Below are 18,908 nucleotides of genomic sequence, written 5' to 3' on the forward strand. Positions count from 1 at the left end.
TGTCACCCAAGTGACCAAGGTTCAAACAAGTACCAATCAGCAATAAATGACCACGTAGAAGTACAGATTTCAGATCTGTAATTAAGTTTTCAGAAGCACCAAACCAAGTGCTACAGCATTATCCAACTGATTACAGCTGTTCCAAAGGGCATGTGCATCACATTACATGAGAAATTCCAAAATTTCAGCTGCAATTTCTGTTGTACATATACCCACGGGCATAAAATTTGACACGAACAGTCAAAAGCCCCAAAATTTTGTGCTTAAAGCGTCAAGCACACATCTGCATTTCCTTTGTCATGCATAGGACTGTCCAGTTTTGCCAAAATAAAGCAATTTCAGCAAAACCCCCAAATTTTACCAACTTTTGATGTCCAAATTGTGCGGAATTCAACCTGCATGTACATAAAATGACCAAATGCTACACAAATTTTGCCCAAATCGCAAAAGCCCCAAATTGCACGGGGTCCAATGTGCCTCCATCTCGAGAAATTGGGTCAATTTCAGCCCAATTTGTGCATGTACATGAAAAGCCCCAAATGTCGAGGACAAAATGTCACAAATTCCTGCAATTTCTGAGACAAATATCACTGTTGCATCTTGCTCACACCAAATCTGGACAAATCCCCAAATTTTCCAAGTCTTGCATGCACTAATTACAATGAAATTGAAAGAATTTCACTAAAATGTGAAAAGCCCCAAAATTCCCAGGCAAGTATGCACCGACTTTGCAATTTCTGAGTCAGATTGTCCAATTCTATGTTGAGATCCCCAAATTCGAGAAAAGCCCTAAATTTCTGGGACAATTTTGCACAGATCTGAGATATTGTGCTTGTGCGCGCGAAACCCCGTCAGTGGGTATAAGCAATTTTCAAAAAAATGAAATTTTTTTGAGAAGTTTTGACGAGTCCGTTGACCCGCTTGGCGTCGCCTGACCGTCACGCCCACCAGCTGGTCGCACTCGTTAGCGCCTGCTACAATCGCGTCCCCTGACCATCACACCGCATGTTCGCTATTCGCACTGGTCGCCATGCCCATCATGCAGTTGCCCACGCACATGCAGCTGTCGCCTGACCGTCACGCGACTAACCTGTCCAGTTGCCTGCTGCAGTCGACTGTCACTGCATGTTGCTCCTGTCGACTGTCTCTCAACTGCTACTCGTCGGACTCTTGCAACACACGAGCATGCCTGCAACCTGCCCGTTACTCCTGTCGACTGCCTCTTGCCAACTTTGATACTAGTTTGTAGGGCAAGGTTAGGCACGGAGATCGAGGCAAACTAACCTTACGCGCAGTGAGAGAGACACAGAGAGTGCGAGTGAGCAGAGTAGAGAGTGAACACGTTTTTCGGTACAATGACGAGTGTACCACTTTAGGTTTTTAGATAGATATATGTATGAAAGTACAATGTGCTAAGGGTGTGTTCACACCCGTGCACATATAAAAGGCACGATGGCCCTTTATTCCCAACATAGAGATTGCCACCAACTACTACAGGTGCCTTTTCCAATAGGAGACAATCTCAACTAAAGGACAACGATGTAGACAACAGGTCTGGATCACATCTCGTCCCTCGTCACAGAGGAGATGGGACACTCCCTTCTAGCCCCCTTCACAGAGAAGGAACTAGAGGAGGCTTTCCATACACAGGACAGGCAAAAATGCCCGAGAGAGGATGGCCTCTCTAAGGCATTCTTCACCACCTACTAGGAGGTGGTGAAGGACCCCCTACTGATGGCCTTCCAAGAGATTTTCACTTCAAGATAGATGCCAAGAAGACTTTCGGCAGGCCTTATCAATCTTCTCCCCAAAGGGAGAGACTGGTTGGAGCTTTCCCAGTGGAGACCAATCACCTTATTGTCAGTGGCCTATAAGGCACTGGCAAAGATGATTGGTAGGCGATTATGCCCCGTGCTTCCAGATATCATCCATGACACACAGATATGCTTCATCCAGGATAGGAGCATCCTAGACAATGTATTCACCTTCTTTGACGCAACAGAGTGGGTGCAACACAGTGGCCACAGACTAGCCGTACTACTCATTTCGAGAAAGCTTATGACAGGGTGGACTGGGTTCAAACGCTTGCTGGTCATTTATGTCAGCAAGAGGCACTTGGAGAGCGGAGAAGATTGAAGAATCTCAACATATTCCAACCATTTCCAATAACATATGAAAAAATAATGCAAGGGGCACCAGTTTTTGGGGCCAACAAACTATCCATTATCCAAGATTGAGTGGTAACATTTGCATTTTCAGTTGGCCACTAAGCGATGGCCTATGCTTTAAAATTCCTTTGGCTAGTTAGTCTAGTCATCTCATAGGATCCTTAGGATAGTTATGCTAGAATTTTTAGGCCAATTATCTATTGAGCCCTTAGGATAATCCCAATAGAGTCTTTAGCTAGACATCCTATATGCTATTATTTTCTTTTCCATTCAACATTCTTTAGGTTTACCTACATCCTTGGCATTGAAGCATCTCAATATGAAGCACAATGTATTTTTATTGTACTTAACATATTTGGCATGTATTTCAATTATTGACTAACATGCAGGGATCTACCGGTTCTGACTGGGTTGGATTCTTGGAAACATGGATTTTCAGCCCAACCATGGGGGCTCCATGTTCTCTCTTGATTGGACCCTGCTTTCTTGGACTAGCATGGAGTCAAAGACTACTTGTTTCCTCTCTTGAGATTGAGTTTCGGGCGCCTATTGATGCTACTATAGAGGTCGTTTCTCCTAGCAGGTTTCCTTCACCAGATTCCAGCAACCCTTAACCAACAATCATGGTTCACCTCCTCCTTCAGCATATTGATGAAATGGCAAGAGGGAGAGTGGGTTTTTTCCACCAATGGTACATTCATGTTTGGGTTTGTTGGCCTGCTCCATCCTGTGTTGGTTTTTCCCTCTTTGTTCCTTGTAAGCACACAAGGAGTGTCTCACAACAAGACTAAGGAGGCACTAGGTACATTGCTAATTATCACTGTGTAAGAACAGTCCCTGCCTGTGTATAACAAACTGTCAACTCAACAGGCATGACAGCATTTTCCGCTCCATTCTTAGCAAAGACTTACTACATTCTTATGCAGGGCTTTGTTGCAATCTATGACATGCTAACACACGATGAAATCAACATGAGAAACCAGGCAAACAAAAAACTGTTACTCCAGTATGCAAAGACGATGTGCAAATGATTGGAAATGACATGCCCAAATTTTGATGGTAGCAGTTCCTACCTGTTCTCCACTTAATTGTCTTGGGAAATGATGGTAATGATAATGATAATGATGGTGCTGATGCTCATGATGATGATAATGGTGATGTTGCACATTATGAGATATACTGGTGCTAGACCTGGATCCAGGGCCAGTGACTTGAATGTCAGAGGATTCAGAGTTCCTCCCCTGAACACGCCTTCTGCGTGCTGTCTCATTGCCTGTCATCATCATTGTTTGCAAGGACGGATGAATGAATAGAGCTGTGAATCTTCCACCTATTCAAACCAGAGCAAAACACTGCTATTCATTGGAATTGGCCTCAAATGCTCTGTCTATCTGTCACTCACTTGTGTGAGTCACACACACACACACACACACACAGACTTGAAAAAGTTTCTACAGATGCAACAACGATTTATTGACAAAAGCAATGGTAGGACAGAAACAAGTACTGAGTTTCCATGATGGATAAAATGAAGTATTGATATAAAAGGCCTGACACTTGAGTAACATCCAAAAATTCTAAAGTACCAGCAGTTGGCCCCGAAGTTCAGGACCTTCAATTCTTTGGTGGTCCAAAAGACAGAGAACCACCTAAATCAAAACTTCTCGCCAAATAGCTGCATCACGGAAAATGCCCGATGGGTTTGTTTTCCACAGACAGAATGGATATCTGGTAGAGGTCTAGGACCTTCGCCTTCCAAAGCTGTCTGAGAGCAAAAACCAGTGATGCTACAAGCCAAGCTCTCATCTACCAAAATGAAGATCCGCAAGGTTCAGTGCCTTGAGAAAACTGCAGTTTCTAATAGCCACTACAAAAATGGCTGAGAGATCAGGTCATGTGGGATGTCAGTCACAGAATCTCCAAATCATGTTGAGTTGACTCGGTATGAAGCTGCTAAAATTCTGTCAAGCATGTGCCGCTGCCACAGAGCTGAATGAGGAATGAAGCTGCTAAAATCCTGTCAAGCATGTGCGCTGCCACAGGCAGATGCACTATGAAGAATCCAATAGAATCTTGTTGACCTGGTTTCAGTGCAGGGGGCAAAATTTGAAATAGGATAAAAGCAGTAACTCCTTTTCTCAGGTGGGAGATTTGGACAGAGATGGTAGATGAACGCACCAGGAGCTTGCTTCTTGCTAGTTATTGGCTCGATTGAAGGCACTGCCACGGTTATTCAAGACCACAAGGTAACGGTGGTGGCGATGGGGAATGTTAGAGCAGTCGAGCCAGCTCTTTCTTTCTGCGTCTCGCTTTAACAGAAATGGCCGAAGGTATGACTTAAATCCGTGCTCAATGTGAGGTCTCTGCAGTTCAAACCTCCCTCTCAGTCTCCTGCTATTCATGATTGCGACATGGCGCCTACATCCGGAAGAAGATTGCTTCAAGGCAAATTAATTGAAAGAGGCGCCCGCGCTGTGCCAAGAAATAGCCCCAGAGGATTGCTGCAGTCAATAGTTGATGATGGTGATGGCCTGAGCACCCATTGCCGTAGCATCCGTTCTACTTTCGTGGACCTTGTTGGTCAAAATCTATGCGGAGATATGCTCCGAAAAGAAGCAGCAATGGTATGTGCAGGCACACATGCACGCAAGGAGAGAGAGAGGGGGGGGAGGGGGAGGGGGAGCTGCGAGGTGAGCCAATGGATTTCGATGTCTGCGGAACCCTAGAATGGTGTGGGCGAAAGGATAACTAGAGGCCTGGTCCTGTCTTCTTCTTGATCGTGCTTCCTTGAAGCTTCTTGCGCCTCTCACTTTTCACGGCAGCATTCGGCTTTTCACGTTTCCCTGCAAGGCTTGGTTCACACTAGGGCGACGGAGGGACAAGCACGTGAAACCTTTGCCCAGCTGTTATTTTATAAAGGTGTCCTACTATCTATCTTTCACACTCGTCCGGATGTCGTCATGGTAAAGATCTAACGTACGATTCTAAAATTATAGGAAATGAGTGGACCTGGTTGGGTGTCCTTGCTGCCCGAGAATTTGGCACAGGCTCGGATAAAATGTGTGCAACCATGTCGAATTTCTCTGGATGGCCATCTGAACGCATATGAAACCATAATTGTATTTTCAACCCCCTCATTGGTGGCTTTTTCGCCTACGCAAAGCTGGGCGCGAACGAGTGTGTATCCGCCCTAATCCCTCTTTTCCCTTTACAAAGGCCCGCACAGTAGGATAGGTGCACATGAGACGGATTATAAACATAATTGATAAATGATAAATAATCTCATAAGATTCAAACACATAAGATGGTTTATAAACCTAGATGATAAATGATAAATAATCTCATAAGATGGCTGCACATGAGACTCATTATAAACATAATTGACAAATCTCATAAGATACATGCACATAAGATGGGTGCACATGAGATATATTCTAAACATAAATGACTAGCTCATGAGATGGAAGCACATAAGATGGATTCTGAACATAGTTGATCGTCTCATATGCACCCATCCTAGGCGACGGAGCACATTAGTGCTCAAACAATTCACTATGTTTAGTAAAAGAAATACTTTCCATGCCAAAACTCACCCAAGAGTAGAAAAGATAAAGGGGATGCATGAACATGGTAGTTTTAGCATGCATATTGGTACATTTGTCCATAGAAGAAAATAAAATAAATAACCTAAACACGAGATGACTCATTATCTTGGGGCCTACATCTTGGACGAACAAATGAGCATTCAAACAATTCACATTGTTACCTAAAAAAGGAACTATATCAATGGTTTTAGTGCAAACCTACCATACCTTGTAGAATAAAATGAAATAGTTATATATCTCGCTTTCCAACATCAACCATCGTTGGAAACTTCTTATCATGGTTCCCATGGGAGACCTACTTTAATAGTATGTTCCCATGCCCAAAAAATGCTCACCAACTAAGTTCTAATGCCTCCATCCATACAAACTAGCGTGAGGATTGGATCCTAGTTCAACTTGCAGGTCAATAAAAGCTCCAAGACCTATCACCAATATAGTACATCATTCACTTTGTTGGTTTGAAGTATCCCAAAGCAAGAAAAGAAAGGCTAAGCCTAAATGGTATTGTTTTAAAGGTTTGGAGACAAATGACATAGCAAAAATGATGTGAAAATGTTGAAAAATGAGATGAAAATATGTAATGCAAAAGTTAGCTACATTTTTAATTATATTCTTTAGCATGTGATGTATACCCTTATTTGAAATTATTAATGATGAACATGTGAGGAGTGACGCCAATAGGAGGAATGGGCATACTTAATTTTACGTTGTGCAACTGGAATAGGGCGATTGAGTGGGGAACTCATGCATGTAGCAATGGTAGCCAATAGACTAGGGATAGTTGTCACTATGCCTAGACAATGCCTATGGTTGGCAAGAGTTTCTGACTAACATGCATCCTAAACTCCTCGCTCTTGATATTGGTCAAATTTATGTTTCATCACTCTTTCTACATAAAATGTGGTTTCCCTTAGATGCTACCTCAACCTTGCCTTAAGACGAGCAGCATGCACAATCCCAAGTAAATATATTCATTTTTGTGTCCTTTCTTCTCACCATTATCATTATTATTAACATAAGGAGATGATAATCATGCCCTATTCACGGCTTAGATCCGTTCATATGCTAACACACGATAACATAAGGAGATTATGAAGAGGTTTTGACTCTCTCGAGTGTGCAAAACAACATTTTTTTAGGGTTTTGGTAGCACATGTGTTAACCCCAACACGAAGAAAGCAAAATGAAATAAAAAAGACGCAGGGCAAAGGTATCCCGACTAAAGAAAGAATAGGAGAAAAGGCCAAAAGCACAAGAGCAACCTTAAAAAGTCCAAGGCAAATGCAAAAGGGGAAAGGTGCATTTTAAAATATAAAGGCGCACCCTGAAATCTTGTAAAAGAGTGCCAGGCGGTGGAAAATCCGGAAAGCTAAAACAAAAGACAAAGACAAAGGCCAAGGCGAAGAGAAATGGAAGATAAAGGCGCACAAGGAAAAGCGCAAGTCAAAGCTTTTGTAAAAAGAACGCAAGCGCATCATGGTTTAATTCAAGGAGCGCCGGGCTCTCACCCGTGCAATTTGTAAATGTAGAGGGGCGGTAGAAAGGAAGCTAGGAAGATAGAAGGACAATGGGAAAAAGGGGCCTAGGCTACGGCCGGCCATGTAAAAAAGGGGAAAAGGGGATGACCGCCCAAAAGGGATTTAGGGTTTTGTATATAAAGTTGAAAAGTGAATTAGAAGCTCATTCTTGTGTGTGGCAAAAAATAGCTCTCCTCGCCTTCTTCTTCTTGTTGTTCTTGCTTGCTTGAGCTTGTGCTTGAGAGAGGGAGTGTGAGAGTGTGAGGGTGAGGGACCGTGGGGTGGAGAAGCTCTCCATTTTCTCCTCTTCTCTTCTCTTCTCTTCTGTTCTCTTGCTCGCGATGATGGAGCTTGGAGCGTAGAGCTTGAGGATGGAGCTTGCTTGAAGCTTCCACTTGGATCGTGGAGCTACCGAAGTGTGCGGGAGAGGAGGTCACTTGAACGGCATGGAGGTAAGCTCACTACATCCGTAGATATGGATGGTGTGTTGGCTATGTGAGAGGTAGCCATTAGTGCTGGGCTTGGAACGCTTGAAACAATAAGTGATCCGTGGGTCTCGGTGGCTCCCACGGACCACTTATTGTTTCAAGCGTTCCAAGCCGAGCACTAATGGCTACCTCTCACATAGCCGACGCGCCATCCATATCTACGGGTGTAGTGAGCTTACCTCTAAGCCATTCGAGTTACCTCCTCTCCCGCACACTCCGGTAGCTCCACGATCCAAGTGCAAGCTTCAAGCAAGCTCCATCCTTAAGCTTCACGCTCCAAGCTCCATCACTGCGAGCAAGAGAAAAGAAAAGAAGAGAAGAGAAGAAGAGAGGAGAAGATGGAGAGCTTCTCCACCCCACAGTCCCTCACCCTCACACACTCACTCCCTCACACTCTCACACTCCCTCTCTCGAGCACAAGCTCAAGCAAGCAAGAACAAGAAGAAGAAGAAAGAGAGGAGAGCCACTTTTTGCCACACACCAGAATGAGCTTCTCATTACATGGCCGGTCGTAGCCTAGGCCCCTTTTTCCCGTTGTCCTTCTATCTTCCTAGCTTCATTTCCACCGCCCCTCTACATTTACAAATTCCACGAGTGAGAGCCCGGCACTCCTTGAATTAAACCATGATGCGCTTGCACTCTTTTTACAAAAGCTTTGACTTGCGCTTTTCCTTGTGCGCCTTTGTCTTCCGTTTCTCTTTGCCTTGGCCTTTGTCTTTGTCTTCTATTTTAGCTTTCCGGATTTACCACCGCCTGGCACTCTTTTACAAGATTTCAGGGTGCGCCTTTGTATTTTAAAATGCACCTTTCCCCTTTTGCATTTGCCTTGGACTTTTTAAGGTTGCTCTTGCGCTTTTGGCATTTTCTCCTCTTCTTTTTCAGTCGGGCTACCTTTTTTCCACCTTTCCCCTGCGTCTTTTGTATTTCATTTTGCTTTCTTCGTGTTGGGTTTAACAACATGCTAAAAGCAACCTGAGAACTAAGCCCATGAATGTAGATGTTGCCATTTTGAAATATTCGATTTCCCAAGTTCTTGTGCACTTAATGGAGCCAAAGGAAAAGTTTGGCAACAAAGGTGGCTATGTCTAATAAGTAGATTGAAGATGAATGGCAATAGGAGGTACATAAGGAGATCAAAACAAGGACAGTGATTAGCAAGGCATCACAAACACTATCATTTGAATAGTTAATGAAGCAACATTGCAAAAGAAGGTTGCACTCCATGGACATGTTGGAAGCCTCCCTAACATTGGTTAAAGAAACAGGTGAGGAAGTGGGATGACAAAGACTACCAGACTACCAAACATGTTCACAATCATATTGGCTAGAGACCAAACTAAGGCCCATATTGAAAAGGAACTCACACATCCCATGACACCCCTAAAGTACTCCATACATGTCAATCAAAGGAATCGAGTGTGAATAAAGAGACCATAAATGGGGAAATGCTTCCATCTAGTTAACGTACACCCATATTTGGCCTAAATAGAAAGCTTATAAACTTCTTAATATTAGTTGTCTCTTTAATAAGATCTAGGCTAGGAATATGTATAAGAGAGAATATGGCTTTGCACTCTTGAAAGCTTATAAACTTCTTAATATTAGTTGTCTCTTTAATAAGATCTAGGCTAGGAATATGTATAAGAGAGAATATGGATTTGCACTACTTAAAAGAAATTCTTAGTAATCCATCAAAGGATGTATGCATAACACCTAATCCACACAAGCATCTAAGCATGTGCACATGCACGAATGTGTGTGCACACGCATGCGCGCGCAAACATAACATCTCTATCTATGCATATGAGCATGTTAGTCTTCATCTTCATCTTCATATATATAAAGCAAAAAGGGCACACGAGAGCATTGATAACGATAAGACTTATTTATGTCCACATATAAGAAAAAGTAAGTACTAAATCATTGCATATGCATACAATCACATTTCTTTCTACAAATAAAGTATAGATCTATAGAGAAATGTGAAGACCAAACCTGCACGTGTAATCAATTCATGTGTTGTATGAGGACACAAAACAATAGTTGTAGTCTTAAGGTGAGCAAGATCTAATAAACTCAAGACTTTCTACTTGTACTTTTCAAACAAGGCAGCCCAATCTTTATCTCATAGAGAGTTAATGTTTCAAATCAATAGCACCAACATCCATGTTTCTTTGTTTCACATTGTAGGGGAAACTAAATGCACATTGCATACTAAAGTATGTTGAAATGAAACCAAAGATCATATCTATCTTTTAACATGTTTCCTATAAGGAAGGTTAATGCATGTCATGTAGTAAAAAGTAAAATATAAAAAAAGACAAAATATTTGATATTTTGATCCATTGTTTTATATCTTACCTAGGTGATGTTGAACTCACATGCTCATAAGTACGTTGAAAAGAAACCAAGAATCACATCCACCTTTTGTTTTGTTCATGTCACCATTTTTTTAGTTTTTTGTGATTGGGTTTTGTCCTAATCTCTACACCTTGCAGGTTTAAGGCATTGCAAAGCTACTTGGTCACATGAATCAAACTATTGACCTTCTAGTACTTGTGCACCCATCCTATTGAATGAGTTGCCAATAGTGTTATCATGTCCATCTTGTGTTATGTTTCTTATATGGAAGATAAAGTGCATGTTGAGTATAATGACTTGAGAGAGGTTAGAAATCGCATGCAAATGCACTTGATATTAAAAAGAAATCAAGTAAAATATGTGCACAACTCTGTGTGTGTGTGTGTGTGTGTGAGAGAGAGAGAGAGAGAGAGAGAGAGAGAGAGAGAGAGAGAGAGAGAGAGAGAGAGCATTATAAGCAAAGAATGTTGAAGAGAGAGAGTGTGTGTGTGAGAGAGGGAGGAAGAGAACAAGAAGGGGAGAATGAAAGATACACAAATGCACACACATACACACACAACACACGCATAGAGAGAGAGAGAGAGAGAGAGAGAGAGAGAGAGAGAGAGAGAGAGAGAGAGAGAGAGAGAGAGAGAGAGAGAGAGAGAGAGAGAGAGAGAGAGAGAGAGAGGAATAAAGCGATGGAGAGAATAAGAAAGAGAAGGAGAAGGAGACAAAGAATGAGAATAAGACAAAGACACATGCACATGCACACACACATGCATGCCCACGCACACAAAGGGAGATAGAGAGAGGGAGGGAGGTGAACTTGCTATCTAGATAGGTATAACTAGCTAATTAGTTGTCAATTACTATTAGCTAGTTAGTTGATAACTAATACTAGCTAATTGGCTACTACTAGCTAATTAGGTTTATTAATAATTAGCCATTATTAATTTAAGAACTAACTAGCCTACTTGGCTAACTACATAATAATCTAGGAAGATATCAACCATATAAAGATATGGAGGCTCATTAGCTAGCACATTGGCATATTTCAAATATTTATCTCCTTACATTATTCATAAACTTTCTAGATTGCAATGTGTTTGGCTAATTATCTTACTAGTAGTGAACTCATCAAATATTCTCAATTTAGTTTGGCACATATGATAAGTATGTGGCCATATTTACTTCGTGCAAAACTATGTTTTTACGAACATTTACAAGCAAGAGATGTTTGAGATTATGAATGGGATGTTGAAAATATAATGTTCTCTAAATATCTTGGTAGAGAAATAATTTCTAATAGGTAAGACATGGAAAGAAAGACAAAGAGAGGGAGATAGGGGGAAAGACAACAACATAGAAGGGGAGGGGAGGTAGAGAGTGAATGTGTGAGAGAGAGGTATAGAGATTGAGAGAAGGACCTGCAAACATAGTCTTAGGTGGCTAATAGTTGAGGGAGTGCGTGTAAGAAGTGAGATTTTTTGGGCAACCTCCATTTTTGCCACCACCATCTCCACCACTATCACCACCACCACCTCTACTGCCACCTCCACCATCGTTGTCACCACCTCCGTTACTTCCACCACCATCGTCCCCTCCCATCTCTCTCTCTCTCTCTCTCTCTCTCTCTCTCTCTCTCTCTCTCTCTCTCTCTCTCTCTCTCTCTCTCTCTCTCTCTCTCAATTAGCAACTTCTCGCTTCCTCCCTCTCTTACACTCACCCTCTCTCTTGCTTGATCTCTCTCTCCTTGTGTCGCTCCACAAACATATACATGCACACACGCACACACACACACACACACACTCTCTCTCTCTCTCTAAAATCACAACTCCTCTCTTTCTCCCCCTCTTGTACACACACGCTTTCTCTCAATTGGTAACTTTTCACTTTCTTCCTCTCATACACTCACCCTTTCTCTCGTTCTCTCTCTCTCTCTCTCCCCTTGTGTCCCTCACAAAGACACACACACACACTCACTCTCACTCTCACTCACTCTCTCTCTCTCTCTCTCTCTCTCTCTCTCTCTCTCTCTCTCTCAAATAGCAACTTCTCTCTTTCCCTCCCCTTACACACACACACTCTCTCTCTTTATGCAACTTCTCTCTCTCTCTTAATTTTGCAAGGGTCTAGGGTTTGCATGAGGTCCATTGTCCTAGACACCGTTTAGTTGTTAATATTAGGATGAAAAGAAGATCACATTGTTACTCCCACATGTATATATACATTCACATACCTCTCACTTTTATGTGCATGATATTGATATTACATCTTGATGTATCACTTCCATTGTGCATGCATAAGCGAAATTACATTGCATATGTTTTCACTACTTTCATATGAGCATTATAGTGTGGACTTACTACAAGAGGATACGATATCAAACAATTTGTTACATTTACTATAATAACGTGCAATATCTATTGTCTTTCACATTGTTCGAATAGTTAATAATCGGGACAACAATATTACCTCATTGTTACTCAATCCATTTTGCACATATGCATTCACATGTGTGCATATATCTACATTCCATTCTTCCCTAGATATTTTCACATATACGCCATCGTAGCAACATGGAAGACATTGACTTGCAATGGGTCTTTCATGCGGCTTTCAGTGTGGACCTTTATATTTTGACTCCTCAGTTAGTAACAGATTCCTCTTATTGAATGTTACTATAGATAATATTCTTGATACATGTTTATTTACCTGTGTGTGTAGTTGGCACATATTGCACCATTGTAGCTTAGTGGGAGACTATGCCTTGCAAGGGGACTCCCACGTGACTTTTCAATATGGCCCTCTACACAATGAATTTACAATTAGCAACATATTCTTCCTTCAAAATATTATTGTAGATAGTATTCTTGAGATACGTTAGTTCAATAGTGTTTAGGACTAGCAATCCTCCACTGCTATAGGTTCATAATCAAAAATTGTATCCCCCTTTGCAAAAAGATAGACCTATGACGAGTCACGCTTATTTAAAGGTAGCTGCCACATCCCTTGGCATGGTTAGTCCTTGTTCTTTGATGGTTAGTCCATGTTTTAAAGCTTTGATGTTATCTAATCATGGCATGTGCAAAATTCATGATTATAGTTTCTTTACCTCTATGCATACGAGCCACGTCTGTTATCACCTCAAATCCAAGACCTTTAGTTCTTTCACCCTCTACACAATAAATTTTTTTATTGTTTGTTACTTTGGTGGTGAACAAGATTTACGTGCCTTCACATAATGAGTTTTGTGTATAAGCAAGCTTACCATCTTGACACTTTGTAATATGTGTGTCAATTCAATGTGATGCCATGTCCTCAATTATTGTCTCACCACTTCTCGTTGTTGTCATGCATCTCTTTAGAGCAGTGTGTAAGGTAACACTCTCCACCATAAGATATGAAAGAACTTGCTGTATCCTTCTATCCATGCCAATGACACGGACCTCCTTGGTGGTGCCTTCCACTGCAAATCAAGTCCATTGGAAATATGTAAAGGGATGGAACAATACAGATCTTTTGGATAATATGGATAAACATGTTATAAATAGCAAACATGCAACTTTTAGCTGTCTTACATCTACTGCTTGGGTACATTGTTCGCTACATTGTTGGGATTGCGATTTGCTCTTTAGTGGTATCAATCAAGGTGCCTATATGGTTTGACGGTTATGATTCATATTCAATGAAATATTTTCACTACAGGGACACAAGAGATGTCTCTTAGCTATAGTACTTCAAAACATCAAACCTTTTGGGTGTGGAGAAATCAAAATAATTGGTGATGAGAGTCAATCTTTGCTTGACCGTTTGAGAGAGAGAGAGAGAGAGAATGCAATATGTACTATTTTTTCTCGCCAAGAAAGTGTCGTCGGTAGTCCCTTCCTTTTTCACCCAAGACGGGACTGTTGACTATGCCTTCTCAACGAGAAAAAAGGAAGGGACTACTCATGATGCCTTCTTGGTGAGAAAAAATAGTACATATTGCATGCCTTTTCTCTCATTTCTTATTTCATTACTTTGTTACTCTCTCTTCCCCCCATGCTCTCTATTCTTGGACCTATGGGTTTTTTTTTTTCGACAAGAATCCCCTTCGTGGGTGAAAAAACAAACCCACACTCTATTGCTCTCTCTTCTCCACGTGCCATCTATTCTTTGAACTATGTTTTTTTTTTTTTTGGAGAAGGGGTTGCCGAAGACAGCCCCTTATTGGGTGAAAAAAAACCCACAAATCCAATTGGGTGAAATTTTGCTCTCACCAATAATGAATCGTTTTAAAAAAAAAAAAACGTTCGATAAGGGGCTACCAACGATCCCTTTCTAGCAAGAAAAAAGTACATATCGCATGCTCCCTCTCTTTTTGCCCCTCTCTCTCATCTCTCTTTCTCTCTCTCGCCCCATTATCTTGCATTTGTGGGTTTCTGTCATCAAGAGGGTTTTTTATTATTAACTAATCAATTAATTAACTAAAAATTACTTAATTAACTTTATGAGAGAGAGATATAATTTTTAATAATTAACCAATTAAGCAATTAAATAATTGATTACTTAAATATGAACTAATTATCAACTAATATCATTAACAAAATTTCAAACTAACTAATAATTGAATAAATAAACAAATGAATAAGCTAATTAAATCAATTCACTCATAAAATATTAATTATTAACAATTTTTAACTAATTAAATTATCAATAAGATAAAAAATTACCAAAAAATAAAAATAATTAACTAATAAAAATTTATAACTAATATTTAAATAGCTACTTAAATAAATTAACTGACTAATTAATATCAATTAACTATTAAAATTATTAATTATCGATTAAAATTTTAATTAATTTAAAAACTAATTAACTAATGGATTCACTAATTTCTAACTAACCATTCAAATTACATGACTAACAAAAAGTTTCAACTAATTATTAACTAGCTAATTGAATTAATTAGCTAACAAATGATTCATTATTAATAAAATTAATTAGCTAAATAAATTAATTCACTTACAAAAATGTTAATTATTTTTAGTTGATTAAATTTAATTAGTTAAATTAAATTAAATAATTACCTAATTTAATTTGATTAATTTAGTAAATACATTTTCAATTAACTAAATAATTGAATTAAATTAATCAATTAATTATTGACACAATTGTTTATTATCAATAAAATCAACTATGTAAATAAATTAATTAACTCACAAAAATATTAATTATTAACAAAGTCTTGACTAATTAAATTAAATAAATTAACTAATGTAAATTAATTATTAAATTAAAGTTAAATGGGGAGTCAAAATTTTGACTCCCCCTCCCTCCCTCCCTCCCTCTCTCTCTCTCTCTCTTTATATATATATATATATATATATATATATATATATATATATATGTGTGTGTGTGTGTGTGTGTGTGTGTGTGTGTGTGTGTGTATGTATGTATGTATGTATTCAAAAACACATTTGCTTTTACCATTAATTACTTAGAATCTATAATAATTCTAACTTTTTGAATAATTATTTATTAACCAATTAAACTACTTAAATAATTACTCAAATTATAAAAAAATTATAGAAAAAATAAGTAGTGTGAAAACTTCTTAAATTAATTACTAATTGGTTAAATAACTACTACTAAATGAATTACTTAAACAAATAATTAATTAGTTAATAATTATCTATTTAAATAGCTACTCAAATTAATAACTATTTAGTTAAAATAAATTAGTTAAATAACTACTTAATTAGCTATCAATTAGTTAAGAACCACTTGAAATTACTGAAATAATATTAATTGGTTAATAACTAGTTAGTTAAATAGCTATTTAGTTAATTAGTTAGCTAATAACTACTTAAAATCAATTAGTTAAATAACTATTTAGTTAATTAATAAAAGTAGTTATTAATTTGTTAATAACTACTTAATATTAATTAGTTGATGGCTAAATAATTAATTAATGATTCAGTTAATCAATTGATTAATAACTAATTAACAATTTAGTTAAATTTAATTAATTAATAACTATTTAGATAAGTAATTACTTAAATTAACTACTTGAATTTGAGTATTAATAACTATTTAGTTAAAATGAACTAGTTAATAACTACTTAAAATTAATTAGTTAATAATTAGTAAGTGAAATAACCATTAAGTAATTAATTAGCTAATAAAATTATTAATTAATTAATTAGTTGAAATGAATAACTATTTACTTAAGATTAATAACTAATAACTAGTAATAAACTATTCATTTATTAGTTATAAATTACTTAAATTAAAATCAATTGAAATAATTATTAATAGTTAATAAATATTATTAAATAAATTATTAATTTGAGTTTTTATTAATATAAGTTTTAAGTAACACATTTATAAATCAATTTATATTTAGTTAGATGGTATCGACTAGTTTATTAATTAGTTAATTAGTGTAATTATGCATATCAACTACTTTATTAATAACTACTTTATTGATTAATTTAATTGTTATTAATTTGTTAAGTTGATAGCATAACGTAGTTGATATGCGAGAGAGAGTGTATGTGGGCCAAGATGGTTGGAGAGAGAGAGAGAGTGCATGTGGAATGGGATCATGCTGTCGCCAAAGAAGGGGTCGCCGACGACGTTGAGATATTTGGTGAAGAAAAATTTGACAAGCACCCCTCTCCACCTTCCCCTCTCTTATGACTCTCTCTTTGTAAAACACATGTCTCTCATTCTTGCTTTCTCCATCTCTCTCTCTCTCTCGATCTGACATCATTTAATGCCCAACTGTCTCAAAGTGGTCATATAAGGCCACACACTCCCTATGACACAATGCCTCCCTGCTCCCCTAAGTTGTGGAATATTTTGTGAGGGTGTTGTTTTGGAATTGTAGAGGGTTTGCATGGCATAAAGGTGAAAGCATTAATGCTATGGTTGGTGATGATAACATTGTGTTCCTTGCCGAGACATGGGAGTGGGAGACATGTAGAATTTCGGATATCCTAGGTTACATAATTCATAGCGCATATCAGCCACATGTAGAAAAAAGAGGGCAAGGAGGAGTTGCATGCATATACAAATGTCCTTTGGAAGGAATGATTGATGTATGTAAAGTAGACCGTGACATAAGCTGTACATATGGATCATGCTCAAGCACACTACATCGATGTACATTGCGGGATGTTACATTCCACATAAGGAGTCCCCCTTCTATGCACGACATGAAGTGGATTTGCAAGAACCTTTTAAAGATTTGAGTATGGATCCATGCACATATATGCAACGAGGACATGTGATGGTCTTAGGTGACCTAAATGCGCATATTGGACTTATACAATTTCAGTCCACAGTGCGTGATGAGCTAGACAAGGGAGAGGTTGTGGATGTAGATGCACGTTGGTGTAGACAGTCTAAGGATACAGACATTAATGCTCATGGACATGTTTTGATGGATATGGTTAATGGTTTGCACATGCCGATATTGAATGGTATGAATTGTTTCCCCGATATTGAAGGATACACATGCTACTCAGCTAGTGGAGGTTCTAGTGTGGTAGACTATGCAATGGTACACGTGAATGATTTATGCACGATTAGAGATTTTTGGTTAGGTGAAAAACATCCAGAATCGGATCATATAGCTTTGGGCTTGACACTTGATATTTGCCACCATGTAGAATATGTAGGGGACACATTAGGTACTAGTGCATTCCGTATTGATGTAGACAAGAAACAAGCATATGCTAGTCACCTAGATAGTCTTATGAGCAATCTTACTAGGAACACATGGGCTGATCTAAGAGATGCAATGTTAAATATGGCTATAGAGGTTTTTGGGAAACCAAAGAGCAATCAAAAAAATGTCAAAGGATTGCCATACAAGAAATGGTTTGATGACGAATGTAAGGTTGCACGTAGAAAGCTAAAAATCCTCCCTAAGGGACAAGAAAGAAGTGAAGCAAAAAAACGATATAACGCTCTCACGCGTAAAAAGCAACGATGATATGTAGTGGCCAAAGAAAGTAAAGATGCTAGGGAGTTTGAGAAATGTCCAAGGCAAGCATGGAGAAAATTGCAAACCAAACGGTCAAGTGTTATGGGGGATTTTACAGATGCTGATATGCTATCGTATGCTACAGAACTTTACATGCATAAAGGGGTACAACTCAAATGTGATGTACATACGTAGTCATTTAGTGCTCTGTTCACTTTAGAAACATTGGAGACAACCCTCAACAAGATGGCTAATGGAAAAGCATGTGATGCTTTGTAGTTGAATGCGAAGGTGTTGAAATGGACTTCAAAGGAGACGAGACCGTTTAAGGTGCATGTGATAGTACATCATGCTTTTGCATATGGTTTTCCCCAAGAATGGCAGAAGAATGTGGATACAACCGTTGTATAAGGGAGGAGATCGCAATTTGCTCACAAACTATTGCACGATTATGGTCAGTTTAGCCATGGGAAAGCTATTCAGCACTATCTTGGAAATGTAATTGAGTAAATGGGCAAAAAGTAACAACAAACAAGCTTATGGACAAGCAGGTTTTCGCCCTGGTCATAACACCATAGAACATTTGGTTACTTTTCGAGTGCTTACAGATGAGAGTTGACTTGAGGGAGCAACCTTGTATTGTTGTTTTGTGGATTTCAAGAAGGCTTTTGACACCGTACTACCAAGGGTTGGCTTATGGTAACAAATGCAAGAATTAGGGGTCCCAAATGATCTATGCATGGGAATTTATAGGATATATCAATGAGTGGTGTGCCACCTTAGAGGAAACAAGGTTGCCCACTCTCCCC

At 38.8% G+C, this 18,908-nt stretch overlaps 1 protein-coding gene across 8 annotated transcripts in view; it reads right to left on the reverse strand.

The window, feature by feature from the left end:
- LOC148031565 (uncharacterized) overlaps positions 1 to 4,989 on the reverse strand; it is a 38,218-nt gene extending 33,229 nt beyond the window's left edge. The window contains exons 1-3 of one of the 8 annotated variants that reach the window (XM_087685116.1): positions 4,347 to 4,986; positions 3,755 to 4,249; positions 3,242 to 3,498 (exon numbers count right to left, since the gene is read on the reverse strand). In XM_087685116.1, coding sequence (XP_087541242.1) covers positions 3,242 to 3,454 — 213 coding nt within the window. In that variant the 5' untranslated portion in view covers positions 3,455 to 3,498; positions 3,755 to 4,249; positions 4,347 to 4,986. Of the gene's footprint in view, positions 1 to 3,241; positions 3,521 to 3,754 lie in introns of all 8 variants that reach the window. The other 7 variants (XM_087685122.1, XM_087685121.1, XM_087685120.1 and 4 more) reach the window with 7 other exon arrangements.
- Positions 4,990 to 18,908: the final 13,919 nt, after the last annotated feature.

Source organism: Lygodium microphyllum, chromosome 9 (assembly GCF_053477565.2).
Source record: "Lygodium microphyllum isolate KBCC chromosome 9, Lygodium_microphyllum_v1.1.10, whole genome shotgun sequence".
In the NCBI taxonomy this organism is placed as follows: domain Eukaryota; kingdom Viridiplantae; phylum Streptophyta; class Polypodiopsida; order Schizaeales; family Lygodiaceae; genus Lygodium; species Lygodium microphyllum.